A 26,448-nucleotide genomic window follows, 5' to 3' on the forward strand; every position below is an offset into this window, starting at 1 on the left:
GACGGAGACAGAAACGGAATCTATCCCGTAGAGCGAGCAATACGATCTGGATGGCGAGCTATGCGGAAACACAAAATGTCGCACCGTAATTGCTGACTTTTAATATATTGAAAGTCTGGAGACCAGAAATCAACAAGTGATCGGCGCAGCTCGATCGCAAATCGTAGAGCCAATTCAACAGTGTGTAACACTGTGCAGCACGTGCTAAGCCGCGCCCACTAACACAACTCAAGCCAGCCAATCAGAGGCGAGACACAACACAGACACGTAATCCAGGTGGCGCAGCGTTACGGGCGTGAACGCTAGTGAACCCCCGCTCACATGCCTCTGGGGGGATGCCGAGCTCCGCTCCGTCCAAATGCACAATGTGAAATAAAGAGATCTGTATCAAAATACTATTCCATATTAATTCTAATACAAAACAGATCAACAGTTAAACAGATCAACAGATGCAGTTTATCAAAATTCCGTAGACTAGGATCCTCCACTCATAAAGGTCACAGGTATCCCCGTCAACCGTTAAAAACTTTTTGGTCCAATTCCGCTCCAATTTGAGCCACTTCGCTCCGCTTGAGCAACATGCGCACGTGTAGTGCGACTTTTCATCACATCCGCTTGAGAATCAATTTGCGTATCAAGTACGACTTAGAAATACTGCTTCATCTTCCGAGTCGGCTTTATTGAATTACATAGCGTATTACACAAGTAACAAAAACAACAATCCTTGACATTCATTGCCGTTTAGCTAATTTGAAGGCAAAATACACATCCTCCTTCTCCACCATGTCACTAAAAGTACCGAGAACAGATACTGCATTTCCTCGCTGAATCTCGATACCTATTTTCTGACGCAAAAACTCCCCTGAGCGAGGGTTGCCTGTACAGTCACAGATCTTTCTCGACAAATCCTTAAAGAACTTCTTCGTCAGCGGTCCGAATGTTCCCGTAGTTTCGAACGCCAGCGGTTGAACAACGTAGCGATCTGCCAGCCCGCTGTACTTTCCTAACTTTCGGTTTTCCCGTATTTCCGCTGCACTCCCCGGCGCTCTGGACGTCTGGCCGATGTAAGTTTGGGCAAAAGTGTCTGCCACGGTAACATCCCACACTAGCGGCTTTCCATTCTTCCACGGGAAAGCTGTCACTCCGTCGGGCCGCTTTCCGTCGCCTCTGTCTAAGCCCACCGGCTCGAGTGAGGAAGGCACTTTTGCCGAAGTCAAAGCCCGCTTAGTTGCTTCATTCAGAACGGCGTGGACACCGAGCCTTCCTTTCGCCAGCTTGCAAACCAGGCCATGGTGTCCGAGACTGTCCACGGTGCTGCCGCATCGACACACATGCATCTGACATACTGGAGCTCCCAGCCGGCGCGCCACGGCTATTCGTAAGTGGGCATCCTCCAGTAAATTTCCAAATATTGTTACCGGCAAAGCAGACAACCAGGCACGCGATTCCGGTGAGGATGCAGCCAACAGGCGAGCAGAGGTAAATACGTCGGCATTCTCCATCATGCGGGATGCTATCTGGGTATGTTGCAGTGCTGTCCAGGCCGACTGAAGGTGTCGGCTTTCCATCCGCGGGGGTTCCAGGGAATAACGTCCACTCCACACTTCGGTTAGCTGGTTGGTCCTTTCTTTCATAGAGGCGTTGCCCGTAATGCAGCACACCATGTCGGCCGCTCCGTGAACCGATGCGGCATAGGCAGCTAACGCGACGTCCGCTGCACAGACCAGTCCCAGGCCTCCAAATTTTGTAGGTAGCGAGGCTTGTGTCCAGACTGAGCTGATCATTGCCACATTGGTCAGCTGTTCTGTTTTCGCACTGATGACTTCATCAAATTTCTTCAATTCTTCCGGGAACTGCCAGCAGGGTGAGGTTCTAAGGAGATACAATAATTTCGGCAGCGACAAACAGTTTTTAAGTAGAAACAGCGCTTGATGTGAAGGCAATATACCGAGCTGGTCGGCAAGCACTTGTGCTTGACCGACCTTCCTCATCAACGCGCCCGAAACAGCTTCGTTCAGCAGAGGAGAACCCAGCAGTTCCAGTTCTTCGGGTTTCGAAAGTCGGATATCCGGTGCAGCGTTCAAAAAGGACTGAATCACGGTCTGCCGTTCATCGACGGTTCCGCCGTCCACGTACAGCTCGCATTTTGCCGTGTTTAACTGCAATCCGACTGTGGCGGCTGCTCCTTGGATGTTTACCAGAGTGTCTTTCACCGCTTGCGGATCTCCTGCGGAAACACCGTCATCTAAATACCAGAGGTTAATTGCGGCTTCACTCTGGGAAGAGACATCCTGCGTCAGTAGGCCATAGTACATAGGTGCGCAGGGGTCTCCCTGCTGCACACCGCAAGCCGAGGGAATGGTGATTCCACTATTAGGGGAAATGCAAAACAAAGTTGTGCTGTCACCGTAGGCTGAATGAACGAAATTATAATACGCTGGGATCCGCTCAAAAACTTTGGCTAACAACTTGTCTCGCCGGACTGTATTAAATGCGTTAGTAAAATCGAACTTAACAAATGCTCGTGGCTTTGTGGACGACGTTTCCAAAAATTCTCTGGCGCTGTGCACCACTATTTCCGCTCCTTTCTTAGTGCCGAAACCAAACTGGATGGGTCGGAAATAATTTCCCATTTCTTCCGTCAACCGAAAACACACGATTTTTGCGACTAGGCGGCGTAGTGTGCATCCAGAGGCAATGGGGCGAATGCCGCCGTTAGGTTTCACAAAGGGAAACAAGTTTGCCCCGAAGAAAATGGTCCTTGCCTCCGCTGGGATTTCCCGCTTCAATACATGGTCGGCAAACTTAACCAGGGCATCCAGTAACTTGCGGCGGGTTTCCCCCTGAGTGAACAACAGATCCTTCAGGTGGTCCGCGCGTAGTCCATCGGGGCCTGGGCATGTACCTGAATCAAACGACTCAACAGCAGATAGCAGTTCTCTGTGTGTTACGTCAGCTGGAGCCACGTCGACGATACGCACCGTATCATCCAGGTCAACGGGTCGACCTGGATGCTTCTCTTTTAAAGTCGCGATAACTTCATCTGATAGAGGAGCGATGGTTTCTTGGGACACAAGGATGTTCATCGCTCTCCCTATCGACCCGCATTCTAATTTGGCGTTCACTAACTTGGCCTTGACTGCCGGTGCTGCTTTAGGTTTCTGCTGCTTCTTTCCCAGAGGGGGAGCAGTGTCCGACTGTCTTCCTGTCAAATTCCGTTTGACCGATGTAGCGAGCGATGGCCCTTTGCCTGATTTCGTAGGAGGAGCTGTTAGGATATTCGGTGCGAAAAGGATCAAGTCGCTCCATGCACCGATATCGTTTTTGGCGCAGCATGCGAATAACAATTCCGCAAAAGCATCTGCACACGCATCTCTGGCACCAACTGGAACACGCGGGAGAATGGGGTTAGTCCGCCTTAAGCGAGAGAGTGTGTCCTCTAGCTTTTCTTCTGGAGAGATGGCTTGGCGGGATGCTGAGGGGATCGCGGGTTCGCTACGTAGATTTCTGGCCTGTGCTTCTCTGCATTTTCCACTATCACGGTGTTTTCCGATCCCATGAGCAGTTGCACAAACTTTTCCGCATAATTCACAGATGAAATTATTAATGTTCTGCGTCGGCATTCGCAATAATCCAGTTTATAACCATTTAGATTTAGTACTTTATTTAGTACTTTAGATTTAGTACTAGTGCTTCATCTTTGGAATAAGGTGCGTATCAATTGTACGACTTCAAAATGAGATCCACTAAAGGTCATGGAGGGACGTCATATAGACAAGCGTAGTTCGCTTCCTCCCTGATAAAGGTCATCCTTTGTTGAGATGATCCGTTGAGATGTGCGACTCGTTATGGGTTAATGGTCCCAAAAGGTCATGCGACTTAAATTCCAATACGATGACTCTGTTGGGAAATAGTGATCCCAAAGGTCATCCATCTTCTCTTCAAATCTCCGGTAAAGGTCATGGAGGAACTTAGCCGATTTTTGCCGACTTTCAAGCATTTCTTCGCTTGCCTCCCTGGTAAAACTTTTAAGTTGACCTTTCTGTCGCACATCCAACTTCAATATGCCTCGAGCGGCCAGAGTGCCGGCAGAGTTTACCGTAACATCTTTGATGGGGCCGGCTTGCTACCGCATTAAATTTACCCCATGACGCTTCCACATTAAATCTTTTACTCTTGTTCGCCGCTTGTGGCCCAACTTCGGTACGAGAGATCCGGCTTGGTTACCGCTATTTCTCTCGTTGATTTGTAATACTGGGTCACTCAGAGAGATTGCCGGCATAGTTTACCGTAGCAACTCTAATGAGGCCGGCTAACTGCCGCATCAAGTTTACCTCATTAATATTTCCACCTGTTGTCTTTCTGTTTTTCGCCGCTTGTGGCCCTTTTTCGTATTCAAGAGATCCGGCTTGATTGCCGTAGTTTCTCTTGAAAATTTATAACACTGAATCGCTTAAGGAGGAGAGCCGGCTAATTGCCGTAGCAACTCCGTTGGGGCCGGCTGGCTGCCGCATCAAGTTTACCCCAATTAGATGCTCCACATGATTTCTTTTAGGCAATTCTGTGCTATAAACGCTGAAAACAACAATACATGAATACAGTTTATGTAAACAAGTCATAACGCCCTTTTATACAACACCCTGTTTCATTTTTCTGACGTACCGACATATGCCGTAGACGCCTTTTTAATAGTGTGATCCTGACGATCAACACTATTCCATTTCATTTGAATCGTCCTCGCCATCTCTTGGCGGGCGCTTCTTAGAACTTTCCGGTTGATTGCGGTCAGACGTTCGGTCAACTGGTTCCGTGGAATCAACTGCCATGACCTTTTCCGGGTCAACTTCTCGCTGACCACGACCTTTCCCTTGGCGACTGCGTTTAACCGCCTCTACCCGGTGGCGTGCGTCATTTTCTTCTAGCCGGAGTCTCCGGCTGTTAGGGTCATCCGCCAATCTCTGTTGCACGTCAGCGAGGTTATCGCGGAGTTGCTGGTTTCTTAGGCCACGCCGTCCTATCTGGTTAGGAGCGCGTTCCGGGCGTCGGTCACTTTTCTTCACAAGGAATTCGTCAATGTACATTTCGACTCCGTCAAAAGGTTCGACGTAGTCACTTCCCATGGTGTCTTTGATCTTATTAATCCTCTCTTCTACCTGGGAGGCGTGGCGTTGTGTAAGATTACCCTTTTCCATTCGTATCTTACACTTTTTCAGTGCCTTTCTTGCCGTATGGGCTATTCCAACATGTTCCATAGGTTCGCCCAATTTCGCCACGTGAGGTCGGAAGAGTAGTGGGATATCGTCCTTCATGGTATTGGACACCAACTGGTTATGTGTCTTATAATGTGCCAATCTCGCAGCAAAAACCTTTTGCCCCATCCTTTTTGCGGCATGGTCTTTAGGATCCACTTGTAATCCGATCGATGCTCTTGCTGCAAGCAACTTGAAGGCTGGATTCACGTGTCGTAAAACAAACTGAGCCACATATTCTTGTCGTTCGGGATAATCTCTATAGTAAAATTGTGTCATCCCGACTGGGTCAGTCGTATCCAGTGGCACGTCCAACAGATTCAGATCCAACAGGCTATGTAATCCGTTTCGTCGGATAGGGAGGTAACAATCTCTTGCTGAGTCGCGGGGAATGTATAGTTGACGGAAACTTCCTTGTTCCACTCCTTCTTTGATTTCTTTCGCATAGCCCGAATCAAATAAAAATTGACGTAACTGGCGCATTATGGTGCCGATCTTATTTGCTTCAACCGAGTCATATTCGATCCCCAGGTATTGACAAATTTCCAACCTTTCTGTAGTCTCAGCTTTTCTCGCAACAGCGCATCAAATAATTCCTGTTGCATGGCGGCCGGATCGCTTGTCAGCGTGTCAATCTGGATGATCAGGGACTGGCGTGTCAACTGGGCTTCATCGTCGTTGTGACTCGCTGTGGGTACGGCTGAGCTCGATGAATTGGGCAGCGCCTCTCGTGCGGCCTGTTCGCTCGCCTTCTGATTCGCCGCATTGATCTTCGCCCGGAGTTCATCCTCCAGCTGTTGTCGTCGCATCTTCTCCTGATCCTCCTCAAACTTCTTACGGTATGCATCTGTTTGCGGGCATTTCAGCGGCTCCAAAGTCTCGTCCCAACCGCTTTCGTTATTCTGGATCGCCTCCCGGTATCGATCCTCTAGTAACATTCGCTCTTCCACTGGGATGCTGCCGTAATTCCTCGCGCTGATGAGGTTTCGAAAAACATCCATGTTTCCCCGTTTAGCTTCCATAAGTCCCACAAGTGAAACAATGTGTGGGTCTCCCAACTTGTGAACGCAAGTGTAACACGGGAACTTCTTGTCGACTTTTCTGTTATTCCGTAAACAGTCCGGACACTTTGGGTTATAGCCCGTAGATCTGTTTATCTCCGACGCGGGTCCTGCGCTTTTAGGAGTGGCGTGACCTTTCTGTGCCATTTTCTCCGTTTTGAATCTGCAATCAGAAAACAATCCATCATAATAACCTTTCCACGTTAATCTTTTCCATCTTATCCATTATCAAGGCTTCTCTAGCATTTTTACGCCTATTCCGTTACTGAGCTGGGACTTTCCTAGCTCCTGCTGCCCTTTCTATCACTGTAACGTGGTGACCTTTCTCACGTTATCAGTACTTTCTGACTACTGTGACCTTTTCTATTAGTCTTATCAATCGAATTGACTTTTTCACTTTCAATTTTCCGTAAAACTTTTCTCATTCGTTTTTAACTGTTTTATGCTTTTTATGTAATATGCAGGGTTCATTACTCGCTGCATATTACACTCGTCCCCTTCATTCAGATTCTTTCGCCGGTGGGTTATACGGCTTGAAGTCAACTCGGCCGTCCTGGTTAATGTGAAGCACTTCATCTGCGATCAATGCTTCAACGGCATTCTTGATCCATTCTTTATCGTTCTCAATATTCAATTCTCCCAATTCATAATGGACGGCCATGAAGTTCGAAAGGTCATTCCATGACACTCCATTGGTACCACCGATGGCGTCCAAGGCCACATCTGTGATGGCTATTTTCCAGACTTCCAATTCCATTTTCAGCCTGGGCGTGCGGTCCGTGCCCTGTTTCGGAAGGTAGTAAATAACTTTGTTGTCCTTGTTATATTTGCATCCCAACTTTCCTTCCTTATATGCTCTTTTCAAGACCCGTTCGGTCATGCTGAGTGATGACCTTCCATTCGAATTTTCAGCAACTTGTCTCTTCAAGTCTGCGCCAAGCATTTCGCCTTCCCTAATATTCTGGAGTGCAACCTGGACTTCGCCCCATGTCCGATTAGTCACATCCAACGGCGCGCCTAGCGTGTAATCTGTCGGCTCTTTTGTTTTTATACGCTAGTCTCCGGTTTCTGGGGGGATATTGCCGAGTCCGTTGGGTCAGTTATTTCCGTTTCATCAATCCGCAGTTTTGCCAGCGAGCCAGATGATGACTGAGCAGATTTCGGTTCATCGGCTTTCTCCTTCTGTGGTAAAGTCTCGTGACCTCCCACTTCATCTGCTGACTTCGGCCGCTCTTTCTCAAAAGCCTCCTTCAATGGTGTGAACAATGATTTCTGGTACACCTGTCGCGCAGATGCAGCTTCTGCTTCTGCCGCTGCCTTGTCCATTGGGAGCATGACCTTTTCTTTCTCCCCTTTTTCTGAAGTCTCGTGACCTTTCGGTTGAGTTTCTTCTGTCGCGGTTACAGGTGTCTCTTGACCTTTAGGCTTTTCTGTCGCCGTTTCCAAAGGCGTTGGGACAGAGGCGTCGTCGTCACTCTCCCCCGATTCCACGTCCATTGGTCCTTTCTTTTTCGTCGTTTTCTTAGAAGAAGCCTGAGCGGCTTCTTCTTCAGCTGTTAATTGCGCGATCCGATTCAATATGGGAGTTGTTGGATCTCCACTCGATGGCACTTTATCCATCTCCTGACTGTCGGACATGGTACAATGGACTTGTTTTTCCGGCGGTATCAGGCCTACCCTCGTGTATCGGATCGGATATCCTTTATGTGCGTTCGTTGTTGACAGGATATTCTGTTTTATCAGCCTTGGCAATACACGTTCAGTTGCTGTGTCGATTTCCTTAATCATCCCTTTTCCGTCATTCCAAACGGCATTGATGTATTGGCTGATGCGGTGACTTGTTGACCCCAACGGGCTTGTCATTCCCGCGATTGCCCTTTCTACTCGCATTGAGCTATCTTCATTTGGAGTCGTCAGCGACTTGTCCGAACTGGATGGTCTGAATAGCTTAGCCTTATACGCAAAATTCGGATGTTTCTGAAGGAGTTTTCCCGCGTTCCGTGCGTATTCCAACACCACATCGAACTTCTGTTTGGTGAAGCTACGGTGCATTTCTTTTCTCAAATATCTCTTTAAGCCCGTTCTAAATTTTGATGTTACTGATGTCGTTCGTATCCGTGTAAAATTCTTCTCCGCTCCATCGAACGCATCAATAATTTCGTCAATCGTGGTCAAATTATCGCTATCGGGATCTTCAAATTCCGCTTCATCCCCCGAGTAGTCAAGTTCACTGTCACCGTCCGGTTCGATATAGTTAACCATTGTCAATGCGTCAATTTTCATGGCTTCTTTCCCTTTCTTTTTCGTTTTGACGGGTTCGCTTTTTGCTTTTTTCCCTTTTTCAAGAGCCTCCGCTAGGCTTCCTGGTTCTACGGTTCTTGATCTGTTTGTTTTCGGGTCCGTGTGTGACCTCGCACTAATCTTTGAAGTACTTGGGAGGCTGGATTCCGAAGCTTCTGATTCACGAGACGTTTCTCGTTTTGCCTTCTCACGCTTGCCTTTCTCCCTACGCTCCTTCGTAGTGGATGCCGAGATAACCACTGGGACGATCTGTTTCACAGCTATGACCTTTCCTTTGGATGTTGACGGCTCAGGCTCGGTGACCTTTGACTTTGATGTAGCCGATTCGATAACAAATTTCTTCGGAATAATAGGTATGGATGGCCTTTCTTCCGCTTCACCGACTGGTTCGTCTAATATTTCAACATCATGAGACGACGGTTCGTCCTTCTTATTTCTCTCCTCCCTTTTTCTCCGGGTGCTTGTGCTCTCGCTTTCATCACCGCTCTTCTTCTTCTTATCTTCCTTTTCCTTTCGTTTCTTTAGAAAGTCACCTTTCTTGACCTTCTCACGGTTCATGGCTTCTTCTAATCTGGGCGTTTTCCTCGGTTTAACGACCACTTTCGGAGGCTGATTATCTTCCTCAGCCATGTCGTCGTCTTCGTCGGTCTGTTCCTCTGCCGAATCATCGTAAGCTTCCTCCTCTTCTGATTCGTCCTGTTTCGATGGTCTTCGGGTACTCTCCGTTCTTGCCACTTTGGCTACGGAAGCCTCTGCCATCTCTCCGGCTCCACTTTCTTGTGCCGGGTTTTGGGTCTGAATTTCCAAATGCGGTGTTTCGACCGTCTGTCCCTGTGTGACGATCTCCCACAAAGGGTTTTTCTTCGCGTCATAAAACACCGTTTTGTACGCTCCATTTTCCGTCTTTCTTGTGAGTCGAAAATGGGCTTCGTCTAGCTCCGCTCGATGTCGCATCATGCTGATCAGCGTGTTCGCTTGAATCAAAGGATCTTGACGTTCGCTTACTGGTATCAAGTTCCACAGCTGTTCAAGTGCTGCCCGATTGGCGTGTTCAGCGCTCTCTTCTGACGCGTCCCATGGGGCATATGGAATCGGATCTCCTGTAATCGGGTCAACGATTACTGCGGTTAAACAATCCGTTGTTCCGTCGCCGAAGTGGAGAGTCAGCGTCACCTTTCTGCACGTCCCGTCGGTATATTTCAGGGTTGACTCGTAATCGTCTAGTGTTCGTTTATTTTGGTCAGGGTCTGCTGTCAGTTTCGGACGAATTCTCTCTGTCGCCAGCAATTTCCCGTCCACTGAGTATGTGTATGCCAAGTGGTCGTCATTTGTGCCCACCTTAATGCGGATCCATGCGTTTTCTTCGATCGCAACTTTGGACACCACGTGCTTCATCATTTGAATGAGAACTCTCGGATTATGACGTTCCTCCGGGGGAATGAACTGTAACGCCTCATTGACTTCTGTCTTTGCCCTTTCCCCAATTTCAGTTTTAACTGACTTGTCCGCTAGAGGATTGTATGAGTCGATCTCCTTGTTCGTTCTTTTATCGACTATCCGAGCGGTGACCTTTCGTTCGTTATGATCAGTTCCCGTATATTTGACTGTAAAAGTCCGGCACTTGGGAAGTCGAACCGAAGCAGCTTCAGGATCCTGCGGCGTGGGTGGTACACTCTTTCTGCCCACTGGAATCGGTGCTTTACTCGTCGTGACCTTTTTCGTCCGCTGCTCCTTCTTGTCACTTGCTTTTGGGCTTGTCGTCGGTGACCTTACTCTTTTTCCGCTTTTTACGGTTCCGCTAGACGGCTCCGTAACCGAGCCGGTACGTCCGCGTACTGATCCTGCGGTTGAGCTAGCTCGTGACCTTTCTGCTCGTTCGGTTAATTCCGTCTCGATCTTTCTCTTTGTTTCCAGGAGAGCGCTGTCTGACATCTCCCCTACCGGTGCTTCAACTAATGTCCGTGATGGCCCCGCTGTGCTGCTTGTCGAGGGTCCCCTTTCTTTAGGAATCGTCTTAAGGAATATCTGTATCTTCTCAATCATCGGTGGCCATTTTCTGTGAGTTAAAGCCGGATGATACTGCTTCATCGAGGCGATTCTGATCGCCAACTCTTTACGTTTAACTTCGATGACTTTAGTTTTTTCTTTCATCGCGATATGGACTGCTTCAGTGATCGCGTCCAGACTCATTAATCTTCCATAGAATGCATGCTCATCTTCGACTCGCATATGAATTCTATAAAGGTCCCGACACATACGGTTGAAATCCTGGATGGCCGCTGTATCAGCCGCTGTCAATCTTTCTTCATCGTCCACTATCACATTGAGTCGCGCATCGTCATCTTTCATGTCAAGCGGAAGTTTCGGTGAGTAATCGTGCACCGTCGGTTCGCCCGGGGGCGTTGCCCGTAGACCATCTGGTCCGACCTGCTCCAAATTTGGGCCCAGCGACGGCAGTACGCCTCGCGGTCGTGGTGAATCGAACCGATTTCCTCCTCGCCTCCCTCCTTTATGTGGCGAGTTCCGATGAGGTCTCTGCGCTCCCAATTGCTGTGGCGTTTTCAAGCGCGGTGCTCCAATGTCCGACAGCAACAGACCTCCTGTTTCCGGGAAGGGTGGCAAAATTGGCGACGCCCTTTGTGACTGCGCTGGAGACGCTAACATTCCGCCAAATCCTCCGTGTCCCATAAATCGACTCGGTGTAGTCTGTTGCGGTGGCGGCATCAACATTCTCGCCGGTTCCATCGCTTGCGGTGGTCCCATCAGTGGGGTATACGATCCCGGTTGCGATTGATAAGGGGCGTTTGATGGCTGTCCCGAGTACTGGGTTCCGGCAAGTGAGCCGTGGTGCACCCAGCTAACCGTATCTTGATAACTCGTCGATTGTCCCGGATCGTAATACGTATAATACCCCGGGCCACCGTAGTAACCTCCTTGGGCTGGTTCGTTCTGTACCATTCCGACTGACGATGTCGACCCTTCACCATATGAGGTGTCATACTCATATTCGCCTTCCATTCTCTTTGGGGTGGATGTCTTTAATGGGTTCCCGATACTTTCTGAGTCCGAATTCTCTGAATTCTGTCGTTCCAATCTGTCCATTAACTGAGCTTACCTTCTGTAATAATGAAACAACACTGGTTAGCCTTTTAACGGTGATGACCTTTTTACACCTTCCCAACTCCTATTTTTAGTGACGTAAAACCCCTTATTCATGTTTGTGTGGGTTAATTTTCTCTGCGTCCTTTAGTTATCCGATCGAGGAGTTCTTTGTCGGCCGCATCTTCCACTTCACCTTTCTGGGTCAACAATTCTGTAGGAGTCAGTTTCTTTTTCTTCTGTTTAACCTTTCTCTCGTCGATGGCTTTCGCTATATCACGGCCCAATTGTTCAGCTTTTGATTTGACCGCTTCTATCTCCTCTTTTCTCGTTTCTATGAGGTCATTATCATTCATCGTAGCAGTGCGTGGTTCGAAAAAGGATTGTTGCGAGTCCTTTTTGGAAGTACGCTCTGGTACTTCGCCATCCTTCTGGCGATTCGGTAATGTGGCAGGAAGGTCACCCGTCTCTGGTGACCTTTCCGCCAGATTCCCAGCTTCTGCGTTCAACTTTATCGTAACCGCTGTCTCGAAGTCTTTATCCTCTTTCCTCGGTCTTCCTCTCTTCTTTTTTGGTTTATCTCCACCTGTATCAGGTAACAGAGAGCGTGGTTCGAAAAATTGACTGGTATCGTTTTTCGGAGCATGCTCGGCTTCACTGAGTTTATCTTCTTCCGACTTTTCCTTTTCGGGTAGCAGAGGTGGTTCGAAAAAGGTCGCTTTTTGGGACTGACGCTCTGCGTCTTTGTCCGGCAATGGCGGGTGCCATAACTTCAACCGGTCAATTGAGACCACTTTCAGGTCTGCCTCTTTCTTTGGATTCTGTTCAATGACCTCCGCTTCGTTTGTTCGCGGGAAACTGAGGATCTTCCACACTTTATCGTATTTCGACTTGAAGTCCGACTGATTTTCTTTCTTTCCTTGTTTCGTATCCTTCGGAAGTCGTATCAACACAAGGTCACCCACCTTGAAGTTCGGTTCTGACTTCCTCTTGTTGTATATCTCTGCGTTCTTTTCGTAAGCATCTTTAATGTTGCATTTTGCCACTTCTTCTGCAAAGATCAAGTTCTTTTTCATGGTCTCTACCCATTCATCGGGAGCTCCATAATCATCTGGGATATTCGTTTTTGTGACTACGTCTTCCGGCATTGTCATTTCTCTGCCGTGCAACATATAATATGCTGAATATCCGGTCGTGGCGTGTACGACTCTGTTCATCGCTGAAATAACATATGGGAGGTACTTGTTGAACTTCCTTTCGTTTCCCGCTTTCAAATATTGCGCCAAGCCATCCGCAATCGTCTGCATCTGTCTTTCGACTTGGCCTTGACCTTCTGGATGATATGCTGTTCCAAATGTGTGTTTAATCTTAAACACGTTGGTGACCTTTGTCAACACTTCAGCTGTGAAGTGCCGTCCGCGATCCGTGTGCAGGATGTGCGGCGCTCCATGTACCAATATCACATGTTTGACGAACACTTTGGCAAATTCCTTGGCTGTAGCCGTCTTCATTGGTACGGCAATCACGTATTTCGTCAGCTGATCGATGAACACCGCTATGTATTTATATCCGCGTTTCTTCGTTGGTAACAACGGTCCTTTCAGATCCGCGTAAACTCGGAAGAAGGGGTGTCCGACTTTTATCTCTTGTAATTTACCGGGTGGACATTTCCTCGGTGTCTTGCGAAATTGGCAGCCTTGGCAAGCGAGTATTTAATTCTTCACGTCAGTGCTCATTCTGTCCCAATAATAACGCAATCTTATTGCTGACAGTGTTTTTTCGAATCCCAAATGGCCTGCCGCTTTCTCATCGTGCAATGCGTGGATTATCGCTCTTCGCATTGACAACGGTACCACATATGACCTTTCGAGTTTGCCATTCTTATCTTTTACTCGGTATAATATGCCATTCCACAACTGGTAATGAACTTCAAATTTCGATCTCGTTTCGGCATCTGGTAGATGTTCCAATTCATCTATTATCATTGCCAGATGGGGATCTTTCAACTGTTTATTGCGTAACTGCAAGTTTGAGTCATCTTCTTCTTCTTCGTCGCCTTGCAAGTTAACGATGCGGATTGTCGCCGTACTAAGTTCATTCCAGTCTTTGATAACCTTGCAACGTGGTAACGGTTTGTACCTCTTCTTCGTCTGTTTCGGGAATCTTAACAATTTAATCGGACATTCGTTCAACGCTTGTGCAACCTTGTCCGTTTCCCAAAGGTCATCTCTTTTTCCCATTGTTTCGTAAAGTCCGGTGACCTTTCCATTTTGTGGTTCAGATTCCGCTTCAAGTCCAGTGACCTTTAAGTCACTAACGGTGGGAAGCCAGCTTTTTGCACGGTTCACTTTTGCTTCGTTTTCAGCCGACTCCTTCGCCGTAGCTGAGGTGACCTTTAATCGTTTTTCTCGTTGTTCTGCCATCTGTAAGAACAACTGACCAATTTCAATTGCTGGTTCTTTTGTATCAAATTCCTTCTTATAATCTTCGAAGTTCGGGATCTCCTCAAATTCCTCTTCCTGACACGTCGGACCTTCGATTGGTGCTCTTGATAACGCGTCCGCATTGTCGCAATATTTGCCCGGTTTGTATTCGATTTTGAACTGATGACCTTGTAATGCCATCGCCCATCTCGTCAGGCGCGGGTTCATTCCGACTTTATTCGTTTCTGACCTCAATAAGTTGGTCAGCGCCTGGTGATCCGTTCTTACGGTGAATTCCGCATAATCAATAAACGGTTTGAATTTTCTGACAGCAAACACTACTGCCAGACATTCCCGTTCCGTTACGCCATAGTTTCTTTCTGCTCCGTCTAAGACGCGGCTCGCGTATGCGATCGGGTGTCCATCCTGTGACAATACCGCTCCGATTCCTTCTTTACTTGCGTCACATTCAATGACAGTCGGCTTTGCCGGATCAAATTTCGCTAATACCGGGCCTTCGCACAGTAGTTGTTTCAAACTGTTGAATTCGTCCTCATGTACTTTTGTCCAATCTTTCTTTACTTGCTTATCTTGTCTCAGCAGTTCATACAAATGGCAAGTCTTCTGTGCATATCCCATTATGAACTTGCGATAATAATTCGCCAGTCCGAGGAATGACCTTAATTGCCTTTCTGTTTGAGGTCGTTTGAATTCTGAGACCGCGGTGACCTTTTCAGGATCCATTCGGATTCCATCTTCACTGAGTATATGGCCCAGGAATCCCATTTCTCTCATTCCAAATTCGCATTTCGTAGGCTTTATTGTAAATCCCGCTTCAACTAGACTCATTAAGACGTTTCTCAAATTTTGCATGAAGATCGCCCATGTTTTTCCGGCGAAGATAACGTCATCAATGTAGCCGAAAACGCAACCTTTTCTTTTCGCTTTCGATAGTACTTTATCCATGCATAATTGAAATGTTGCTGGTCCGTTGCAAACTCCGAATGGCATTCTTTTAAATCGGTACATTCCGTCTTGCGTTACAAATGTCGTTTTATTAATTGACGCTGGATCCATTGGGATCTGCCAGAATCCACTTTGCAAGTCCATTTTTCCGTAATACTTGTTGCCTGCACACGCATCAAGCAACTCGTCCGGATTCGGTAACGGGTAATTGTTCTTTCTCGTTAACTTATTCAACATGATGTAGTTGACGCAAAATCTGGTTCCCATCGTTCCGTCGCCGTTCTTTTTCACAGCAAGCACGACTGGAAAACTCCACTCGGCGTCTGACGGTTCAATCACATCTTGTGCCAGCATCTCTTCAATGTGTTTTGTTATAAATTCACGGCCTGTCCAGCTCGTTCTGGCCGGATTACATTTAACTGGTTTCGCGTCTCCCGTATCGATAACGTGAGTGACCCCTTTCACATCTCCGTACGGTTTCTTTGATGTCGGTAAGACCTTCCAGAATTCCCAGAACGCGTTATACACGTCGTTCTTTTGTTCCTCAGTTAGGTCAGGTCCTAATTTCAGGTTTCCAATTATCTTTGTCAGTTCAGCTTTCGTCGTATCGTCCACCTCTGGGTCCTCGAGCACGTTCTTTACTGTCCCAGCGTTGACCTTTACATTTTCCATATGTTCATACGGTTCAACGTATCCAAGGAGTTGATTCTTCTTCACAATTTGATATTTGCTACTGTGATTCGCAATGACGATTTCAAAGTATTTCCCTCTGTGATCCGTCACTCCCGCCAACGGTTGCACATCAGTTTCGATTTGTGGGACCGGTGTAAACATCAACTTGTTTTGAGCCGGTGCATATTTTCCCATCTTGACCTTTACCCGTGTGCAGTTTGACGGTTTCAATTTAATTCTTTGGTCACTGTAGACTTTAATCACGTCTTTCGACATTCTAGCCTTTTCCACTTTCAATCTTCTGACTTTAATTCCTTTTTCTTTTTCTTCGTCCACTTCGTCATCTTCATCTAGATCCATTAAGTCCTCTTGTTCTGAAAGGTCACTTACACCTGAATCTTCCGAAGTCGTTGAATTATCACTTGAACTCGTCCATTCCGAGTCCGAATCGCTGCTCTCGTATTCTTGTGCAGCGGCTTGACCTTTGTCAGCCTTTTCAAGTGGACGCTCATCAACTCCTTCATCATCTGATGAAAGGTCACTTCCGTTTTCTCGCGAGTCGCTAAGTTTTTTCGCTTTCGAATTTTTGAGCAGAGGTTTGTCCGTTTCTTTTGCCTTTCGCCCGTTTCGTGTAGCGACTCTCGGATGGCTCCTCGCTACTCGGATTCTTGTTGATGACCTTTCCGACTGATCAGAGTTTGACCTTTCTTCCACCTGCTTTGACCTTTCCAAATCGTCAATCTTTTCAAGGCCCATTAATGGCTTTTCGGTCAACTCGACCGGCGGACCTTCCTCACCGTTATCGAGTGACCTTTCCCCGTTTTTTGCCTCAGTTACTGGGTTTTGCTGTTCCTTTGATATCCTTTCCACCTCTTCTTTGAACTTCTTCCACATCTCTCCCCTGTCTGTCAACATCTGTGCGATATTGAAGGCGGATGTGTGTGATTCTTCCGTTTCATTCGATCCTCCTTCAGCTATCTCTTTAGCTGGCTCTTCCTTCTCTGTATCTTTTACAGTCACCTTATCAACTTCATCCTGTTGGATCGTCTCGTAACCTTTAGGTCGTTTGGGACCAACGAAGACACAGTTTGCCATCAGTTCTTCGGTGACCCAATCATCGCTCGGGATCGTTTCATACATGCACCACGTGTCACCACCTCGTTCTGGGTAGTCCACTCCGTCTGGATCTGGTGCAAAGGTCACCTTTTTCTTCTCCATCAGTCCCGGTAACCTTCTTTTCCGGGTTACTTGTAACTCTCGTATTTCCCTTATGTCGAATATAGGAATCTCCGCTTCAAATTTCGTCCAATATTTATCAAATATGTCCCAGTCGTTTTCTTTTAGTGCTTTACAGAACACCACTACTGACTCATATACCGGTGTACCGAGTCCTGTTGGGAATATAACTGTTCTCCCTTGACCTTTATACATATGGTTTATGCGGAAGTCCCAGAACAGTTCTATCCTCGCTTCTTCCCATAGCTGTACTTCCTCGTTCATTGAGTCTATCTCTCTTTCAAGTTTTCGCTCAGTTGATACCGGGTCAAGAGGATCTTGGGTTCCGTTATCCATACGTTGCTGCCAATGGTTCAGCCATTTTCCTCTCCCCGTAATGAAATTTTTCACACATGACAGCCAAGTCCGATATCTGCTCCAATGATACCGCTCAATGTGTGGTTTCCACATTTCATTGGTCCTCATGATACTTTTCGTTTTCTTTTGGACTTGACCTTTAAGATCTGCTAATGCAGCGTTACATCTCGGCCATTCTGAAAGGTCATCTTGGGAGGCGTTTTGACAACATTCGGTGCATTCCCATTGTGGTTGCACTCTACACGGATCCTCATAGTAACCATGTCCGCAACTCCCCATTCGTTCTTCTGGAGTTAATATCCTTCGGTTGGTTTGCGAGTTGGCAATCTCCTTCTCTTGTGTTGTGGTTTTTTGCTCCTGTCCGATTTCTGTTACACTCGCTTCATCGGAGGATATTTCAATAATCCCTGTTTCATTTTTCAGTTGGTGACCTTTTAACCGTTCAAGCGCTTTGTCGCGGATTTCGCTCGCGAACATCTGTTCTTCTTCAGCTATGCGTTTTAATATGCGCAACCTTTCACTCTTTTTATCCTTTCCCACTTTGGCCGATTTTACTCCCAGTGCCTCTGGTACTGGGATAGGCTTTGCCCATTCCATGCCAGGCACGAGTGATTGTTTCGCTGCGGCTGTCGCTTCTTTCTGTGTGGCAGCTATCTCTTCAAGTGTTGATGACCTTTCGTCATTGATAGCCAACGGTTCGAAAAAGGGTTCCTTTTGAGGGTCGCATTCTGTTACTTCTTCTTTAGCTTTATCTGGTGACCTTTCATGTTGGGTAGCAGATCGAGGTTCGAAGAAATTCGGAGTACGCTCTGGTACTTTTATCGCCGGTGACCTTTCATCTTTCTTTCCCAGTGCCTCTGGTACTGGGCTAACTTTTTCAACACTTTCTTTTTCTGTGGCTCCTTGCTCACAGTCATCTGCGATCATACTTCTCCCGTCCGGGAGAAATATGATCGCCTCGTCCATATCTGGCGCAAGCGGTTCCTTTTTCCCTTCATTGACTTTTTTGACGTTTGCACTTTCACTTTTCATCTCCGGTGCCTCTGGTACCGGGATTGTCCGTTGGCTAATCTCGTTCTGTTGCACTCTCGTCATTCCCGGTGCCTCTGGTACTGGGATGACCTTTTCTCTTCCCTTTGTGTTAGCATTGTCCGGTTTAATGTGTTTTCAATCTCCAATTGGATCAATTTCAACTGCTCAAATGTCGACAATTCTTTCTTTGCCGTCTTTTTCTGCTCGATTCCCGGTGCCTCTGGTACTGGGATTAGCGTTTTATTATCAGTCTGAGCATTCCCCGTCTGTTTTACAAGTTCGGTGACCTTTCCGACTTGAACTTTGGCGATCGGTTTCGGGTCATCTTCTTTCTCTTCTTCGCCTTCATTATCCATTAGTACGAACTTCTTCTCTAAGAAGTCGAATCCCAGTAACACCTGTACGTCGTCACACTTCGGTCGGACGTAGAAAGAATGTTCGCTAGTCTTTTTCCTTAAGGTCACCGGTGCTACGCAGTAGTGCGTCACCATGAATCCTGACGTTCCGCTAATTCCATTTATCTTCACCAGTCTGTCTGGTGGCAATGGAAGCATATGTAGTCCATTTGTCTCGCAAAACGGTTTGCTGATCAACGACGTCTCAGCGCCGGTGTCCAACATTGCGTTGACCTTTATGTCTCCCACTTTCACTTCGTGTGTGTATGCTTCAATTCTTTTGGGCAGTTTTCCGTTTTGAATCTTTAGTGTGTGAATCTTACATTTCACAGGAATTAACGATACTGGTCCCGGATCCATATCGGGAAGCACTTGCCCTTTCGCCGGAGTGCTATGACCTTTCAGTATTTCCCTCAACTTGTCAATCCTGTGTGGCACGTCGGTTCGGACATCGTAGAATTTCTGCGGTTTTTTCTTATCCGCTTGCTTCTCTGCAGCCATCTTGCCGCTGGTGACCTTTTCATTATTCTGCACTTGCGAATTTGCTTTTGTGCTATCCCCGTGACCTTTAGTCACTTCATTTATCGTCTCATGGATTAGTTCCTCTTTACGGTTTTCGTTTCGTTTATCTCGCAACTTCTCAATGACTTCATTTGTTATTTGGTCAGCTCGTTTCAATTCATCTACTTCACTGTCCTTCTTCTCTTCTGGTGACCTTTCGTATGTAACCATATCATATCCCTTTTGGGCCATCCATTCAATCACCTTCGCGGACACTTCGTTATTCGTTTTCGTCGGATCGGTTTGCGAAGACATTCCGTCCGTTCGAGCCGGTGACTTGTCATTGGCATCCTGTTGCAGTGCTTGTGATAAGTCCCGTGACCTTTCGACAGCGCTAGTCTGTTGCATTTGCGCCATTTCATTTAACCTTCCTCTCTGTTCGTTTTGCGCTAAGTCCTGTGACCTTTCGTTGCGCTTTATGACAAATCCGCCGCTTGACAGCTTTTGTATGGGGACTTTTTCTCCATAATTTTGCGGTTTATGTTCCGGCGGTGCATTTCGCGGGTTATTCAGGTCAGCTTGTGCATTCTTGTATTCAATTGCGTTGAATACTGGAGCAAGGTTCGGTGACCTTTTACTTTCTTTCCCGGTAACCAGTTCTTCCAGTCGTTTTCTCTCATATTGCGTTCGCAATTCCTGCATGTCCCTGTAATCTTCTTGAGACATTCCCGCTTTCTGTTTCGCTTTTGGCGTCACGGGTGTCCACATCCCGTGATTCCCATTCGGTCTGTAGTCTACTTTTTGCCATATTTCCTTCCGTTGCAGCGTTACTGCATCCACAAGTGAGTCGTCGGAGTTCTGCTGTGCCGGTTCGCTATTCTTCTGCTGCGCTGTTCGCAGTGTCAGGTCTGTTTCTTGACCTTTTAACACGACGCTGTCGCCGTGACCTTTAGCGTTCGCACTTGCTCCACGACCTTTCACTTGGACTTTTCCTACGGGGAGTGACCTCTGGCGATTCGGTATGCCGTGTTCTTCCATATACTCTCGGAATTTCGAATGGTGCACTTCTTCATCCTCTTCTGTAGTGCTATTCTGCGGCTTCCTCTGATTCAGCATTGCTTGTTGAATCTTCGCATTGCGTAATGCACGGCGTTCAGCTAACACCTTTTCGCTGCAATACGGTGACCTTTCATTTTGCTGCGCTGTTCGCAGTGTCGCGCTACCATCACGACAATTTCCACTCGCAGTACCATTCTGCGGTGACCTTTGGTCCCGTTGCACGTTTCCACTCGCAGTACCATTCTGCGGTGACCTTTGATTCATTTGTACTGGTTTCCCGATAACCAGTTCCTTTTGCTGCTGTGGCGGCATCCATATAGCCGTTTTCTGTGGTCGCGGCATCCATATAGCCGGTCCACTTCCGTTTTGCGCTGACGGCATCCATCTAGCCGTTGCAATGGTCACGTTCACTGCAGTACTGTTCTGCAGTGACCTTTCCGTTCCCTTTTTATCCGGTGGTTTCGGGTCGGGGCGATCAGTAGGCTCACCGGCGCCTACTGATCTTGCCCGTTTCCCTGAACTGGCGCACCTCCTTGTTGAGCGCCTTGCACATTTCCTTGTTGTTGTCCGATTTCGTTTGCCTGGTTGGCGTTCCGTCCGCCTCCGTTATTTTGGCCGCCGCCATTATTTTGGGCGCCACCACCACCATTGTAGTAGTTTCCTTGGCCACCTCCGTTGCCGCCGCCTCGATTACCGCCGTAATTCCCGCGGCCATAGCCTCTGCCCCTTGCTCTGAAGCCGCCGCGGCCGTAGCCACCACGGCCGTAGCCGCCGTTATTCTGGGCGCCGCCGCCGTTTCCATTTCCGTAATTGCCATTTCCTTGCTGTTGAAAGTTCGCTTTCGCCTGATACCATTGTGTTACCAGGTCATATCCGTTCGCCACTGCTTGGCGCCAACCGCCCAGGTTGCGCAATCTTTGCCATTCTCTGAAGGTAAACAAGTTCGGGTTCTGATCCGGCGGCGTGTTCGCGAACTTGCATCCCTGTGTCTGATGGTTGCCATACATACAGTACTGGCACATTTGCACATTGTTCGCTACCCATCCGTCGATCATTTGGAACTTAAATTCCGTTCGTGACCCTTGATTCTGCTGGAAGTTGTTCTGATTTCCTCTATTCTGCTGAGGATAGCCTTGACCTTGACCTTGACCTTGATTCTGGAAGTTTCCTTGGCCTCCATTCCAATTTCCATTTCCATATCCGTTCCCGCCAAAGTTGCCATTTGGCATTCCCTGTTGCGGTATCACCACATTCGGTGGAGCCACATTCTGAGGTGGAGGTCTCACTTGAGCCGCTGCTTGTATCGCCGCCACCATCGCATATGTTATTGGCTGTCCCGTCTGGCTGTCGATAAAGGTCACTTCTTTGGTGACCTCTCTTACAGGGGTTTCCGCGCGAAATTCCATTTGCTGCTGGGCTGATGCAGCTACCATTCTCTGTTGCGGTACATTCTCCACCTGGCCTTGGCGGATAGTCACGTATTCCTGGTTACGTTGACCTTTTGGCGCCTTGTACTTTTCATCTCCTGTTGCCCAGTGTCGGAAAAAGTCCTTTACATCGGTCGGCGTCTTACACTTTTGTATGCGCAATGCCTTATAGAGTTCATTGTCTCCTTTGCATCCCTCAATTAAGAAGCCAACTGCTTGCTTCTCAGTGATGATTCTCTTTGCTTTGAATCGCATCATCGCTTGGTAGTACTGGTCGAGCGATTCTTTTCCAAGTTCGAATTTCCTTGCATAGGCCTCACGTAAGCCTAGGACTTCTTCGTCTCGATCACCATATTCGTCTTTGAATTTATCCATCCATTCTTTTACCGTGTACTCGATTCCGTCTTCTGATGCTATGTCCTTTTCTCCTTCGAACCAGCCCTTGGCCGGACCTTTTACGGCGCTGGCTATTTCAATCATTATTTGCCTATCAGTAAGCTGGTAGGTATCTTGGGTTTCTTTCACCAATCTTGTCCAGCCATTGACGGTGTCACGGCTGCCATCAAAGGTCATCAAGGGTGTTTTCCGAGCCATGGAATCGAGTGCTTTCGCTAATGCGAACCCCCCCCTCAAATTGTCTTCTTCTTCGCTGCTCTCATCATCGTTTTGGTTTCGCCTCTGCTTTGCGTAGCGGGATTTCCTCGGGCGCTCCTGCCGACTAGGGGGTCTGTCCCGTCGCCCTTCGTCGATGAACGCGTTGACTTCGATATGTGGGGGGAATTGTGAAGGTTCGCATCGGCTCGAGTGTGAATAACCTGATGGTGGTTCTTTATCCTTATCATCTTTGACCTTTTCACCGTCTTGTTCTGTTTTGACATTTCCTCTGCCGGTGCCGGTTCGTAAGGGCATTTCAAAATGGAAGCTTTTGCCCGTGCCCGTTTCATGCGCCTTGCTGTAACTGGGCGGCGGTGATTCCACTGTTGCGGTCTTCACTCCATATTGCAGGAGTTGTTCGTCCTTATGCTTGACTGACGTTTGGAGTGCTTTGTTCTCGTCCTCCAGGCGTCTGTTCCTTAGGGTGAGCTCCTCCCTCTCTCTCCTCAGTTCGGTGTTTTCCTGTTTAACCTTCTGCGTATGGTCATGTAATTGGAAGGTTTTTTCCTTCATGACCTTTTCGTTTTCCTGTTCCATCTTGTTGATGTGTTCAGCCAGTTGAGTCACCTCCCGCTCGAGTTTCTGGTATTCCTCAGCGGCCGATTTCAGCTGGGTCCTGACTTCGGTCACTTCATCGTCTTTATTCATCACTGTTCTTGTCATTTCATAAAGTTCATTGGTGACCTTTACGTTTTCCTGTTTCTGTTGGGTCATCTGTTGTTGCCATTCTTTTTCTTTCAGTTCCAATACTGTAACCATTGTATCCAATCTGCGTGCTTCATTTTGCCACTTAAGATTTTCCTTTGCGGCTTTTTGGCAGTCCTCGGTGACCTTTTTATTTTCCTCAGTGACCTTTTTGATCTCATCCTTAAGTCGTTCCCCTTCGGTGGCTACGAGATCTCTCAAGTCTCGTGCCACTTTGGCTGCTTCCCCTCTTTTCTCTTCCGCCTCGTCGGCGCGTCTCTGGTGACCTTTCGACTCATTCTGCAGGATGCTGATGGCTTCGTCACGTGACTTCAGTTCGTTTCTTAGCTTAAACGTTTCAGCTGCCAGCTTCGACAATCGTTGGGTAACCTCTGCGAAGTTACCCGCGTATTCGTCTCTTTTAGCTTCGGCTTCGGTGACCTTTTGTCGTAACTGGTCACATTCATCCTTCAGTTCGACTAAGTGTCGTGACCTTTCCGCTGATTCTTCCGACATACTTTCGTTAAGGTCATTGACTGCGAGGTGACCTTCCATTTCTCTGTCATCTACCATTTTCAAATATTCTTCTGCCATCTCCCTTTGTTTTTCGTATTTCACTTTCCAACCGTCTGCAGCACTTTGGAGGTCATCCAGTTGCTGTTCCAAATCGAAGAGACGGGTCTCAAGTGTCGTCAGTCTTTCTCGATATTCCTGTTTCCGCTTATCCGCCTGGCGCTCATTGCTTTCAAGTTCGTTTTCCAATTCGCTCACACGTTTCCTCAGAGTCGTTGTCGGGCTATTCGGTGATGGTGATCGAACATTGATGACCTTTCCAGTCTGTGTCCGTTCAATTAAGTGTTCAGGTATGTCCGTAAACGAGGTCATCCCTTCTGCTCGGTCCGCTTCCTTCATGGCAGTCCGGAACGACGTATTAATCGTCGTTTCGTCATCCGTATAATACGACTCGTTTGATTCATCTGACACCATTGGGGTTGCCCAAAGGTCATCACCATTAGTCCTGTCATTGAGTGTAAGGTCATCCAGTCTCAGTTCAGCAAGTTCCTCTTCGGTGACCTTTGTCTTTTCCCATTCCGCTTGAGCCAGGTTTACATTTTTATCCTGCTCATTCGTTCCACTGATGGTAGCATCCAATTGGGATGCTCCCTCTGCTTCCGCTGTCTTTTCTGTGGTTCTGTCCTCCCCAGCGACCTTTGTCTGGTTCATCGGTTCACTTCCCGTCGTAGATGCGGGAGTGTACTTCTGGTCGTCGCTGGAACTTTCCTGATTGGCGACCGCCTCGAGCGCCTTCTGATAGGTACTATCAGAGCCTCGCGAATCCTTCTTCTCGAATGCCTTGGGCGCTCGAGTGTTCCGCTCGTGTCCAACTGGACGCGAGTACGTGTGCAAGTCTTTTTTGTACGGATTTGGTGCACCTTGCTGTGAACTTCGGGAGCTTATGCTTCCCTGACTGCTGGTAGACGTTGGTTGTTCCTTGTCTTTATCCATGTTGATCGGATAACTTTGACGCCCCTGTCAATTGTTCTCACACAAACGTTATTGTATGGTTTATTCAATTGTCCTAAAGGTCACTTTCGTTCTGTGAAATTTTTCTAAGTCCCTGTTAAAGGTCACTTTTCGGTTGAAAAATTTCGATTAAGCCCCGTTTAAAGGTCACTTTTTCGTTAAAAAGTTCGAGAGATTTGCCCTGAAGTTCACTCTTTAGACAAAACTTCCGAAACCGTTTTACAGTTGGAACACGTTTACGAATGAAATCTTACAGCTGCTGATGTCGCTGTACTATTCACTTCAATTTCAACTTCGTTAAAGGTCACTATTGATCACTTTCAGATCATGAAGGTCACTTAACTAAGTCAATTTGGTCAATTCCAACTTTTTGGTAAAGGTCACTTTTCGATTCAATTTCTGTTCAAAAGTCGCTTTCCGGCTCAATTCGAGTTAAAGGTCACTTTCCAGCTCAATTCTATTAGAGGTCACTTTCTAACTCGATTTTAATCAAAGGTCACTTTTCCTTTGTCTCAACTCGAAAGGTCACTTTCTGTCTCAATTATCTCATCTCAGATCAGATTTCCCATTAACGCTCAAGTTCAGCGGAAAATCCCCATTGACGTTGTTTACTTCATTCCTATTGGTCCGCTGATTCAATTTACTCAGTTCAGATTCAGACCAATCACAGCTCAGATAACTAACCAATAGCGTTGCTTCTCTAAAAATCTATATCTGCCTGACGTCACGGTCAACGGCCAGACATGCGCACCGTGTGCAAAACTCCGCCTACGTCTATGCTCAGCTCAGAACGGACCAATAGAAATTGCAAATTTTACCGTCTAACCAATCCCGTAATTATTAACGGTTTTCTACCTGTTAACCGTCCGTCCGTTCCACGTTCCACGGGAAAATGATCCGAATGATCCAGATTCTTCTTCCAACTCCGCTCCCGCGTCGCCGCTGTTCCGTAGCGTGCCTCGCGATATTAGTCTAGTACTGTGCCGGCTGTGCCGTAGCAACAGTAGTGCTCTACAACCAGTTTGGAGGAGTCTGATCTGTCTTTTCCCGTGCGCCCCTTTCGGCGCTTCGCCTCTTGTGGCCCACGGCTTAGGCTTCGCTGAAGCCTTGCCGAGTATCAGTGACACCAGTGTAGGTCTTCGCTGAAGACTCTACACCGAGGAACACTGACGACTGAAACTCTTGAACTCTTGCACAGCTAAGGAAACAGCACGGTTCTTCGCTGAAGATACCGTACCGAAAACCGAAGCTGGAAATCCGCGTCCAATGGGGGAAATTGCACCGCTTGTGGTGTGCGCTTTGCTGTAGGACAGACCTGTGCCTTACTGGTCACGGGTTTCACGTCGGATAACAGGCCAAATATGCCTGACACAAATCAAATCAATCAGAGAACCGCTGTCGGCTCTGCTACCATCTAATGCTAGATCCAGAATGGATCCAGGGACGGAGACAGAAACGGAATCTATCCCGTAGAGCGAGCAATACGATCTGGATGGCGAGCTATGCGGAAACACAAAATGTCGCACCGTAATTGCTGACTTTTAATATATTGAAAGTCTGGAGACCAGAAATCAACAAGTGATCGGCGCAGCTCGATCGCAAATCGTAGAGCCAATTCAACAGTGTGTAACACTGTGCAGCACGTGCTAAGCCGCGCCCACTAACACAACTCAAGCCAGCCAATCAGAGGCGAGACACAACACAGACACGTAATCCAGGTGGCGCAGCGTTACGGGCGTGAACGCTAGTGAACCCCCGCTCACAACACTATGGCCTCCGTTGCGCGGAGCCTCATCGCTGCCATAAAT

At 47.6% G+C, this 26,448-nt stretch overlaps 2 protein-coding genes across 4 annotated transcripts; both read right to left on the bottom strand.

The window, feature by feature from the left end:
• Window positions 1-46: 46 nt before the first annotated feature.
• On the bottom strand, window positions 47-26,382 carry LOC129600513 (uncharacterized). 3 transcript variants are annotated; one of them, XM_055499068.1, is made up of 3 exons: window positions 25,496-26,382; window positions 4,663-6,473; window positions 47-4,575 (listed from the first exon to the last, which is right to left on the bottom strand). In XM_055499068.1, exon 3 carries the CDS (start codon window positions 3,621-3,623, stop codon window positions 732-734), a length of 2,892 nt encoding a protein of 963 aa, XP_055355043.1. In that variant the 5' UTR covers window positions 3,624-4,575; window positions 4,663-6,473; window positions 25,496-26,382; the 3' UTR covers window positions 47-731. The 3 variants fall into 3 exon arrangements, with proteins under 3 accessions (XP_055355043.1, XP_055355042.1, XP_055355044.1); XM_055499067.1 differs by having other exon boundaries at window positions 47-6,473; XM_055499069.1 differs by lacking the exon at window positions 25,496-26,382 and adding an exon at window positions 12,676-12,791 and having other exon boundaries at window positions 47-6,473.
• Window positions 11,839-24,622, bottom strand: LOC129600525 (uncharacterized). Its single transcript, XM_055499082.1, has 5 exons — window positions 22,732-24,622; window positions 21,591-22,245; window positions 20,850-21,196; window positions 12,336-12,761; window positions 11,839-11,981 (listed from the first exon to the last, which is right to left on the bottom strand). Exons 1-5 carry the CDS (start codon window positions 24,620-24,622, stop codon window positions 11,839-11,841), a joined length of 3,462 nt encoding a protein of 1,153 aa, XP_055355057.1.
• Window positions 26,383-26,448: the final 66 nt, after the last annotated feature.

This window comes from Paramacrobiotus metropolitanus, unplaced genomic scaffold (genome assembly GCF_019649055.1).
Source record: "Paramacrobiotus metropolitanus isolate TYO unplaced genomic scaffold, Prichtersi_v1.0 Parri_scaffold0000181, whole genome shotgun sequence".
NCBI lineage: Eukaryota > Metazoa > Tardigrada > Eutardigrada > Parachela > Macrobiotidae > Paramacrobiotus > Paramacrobiotus metropolitanus.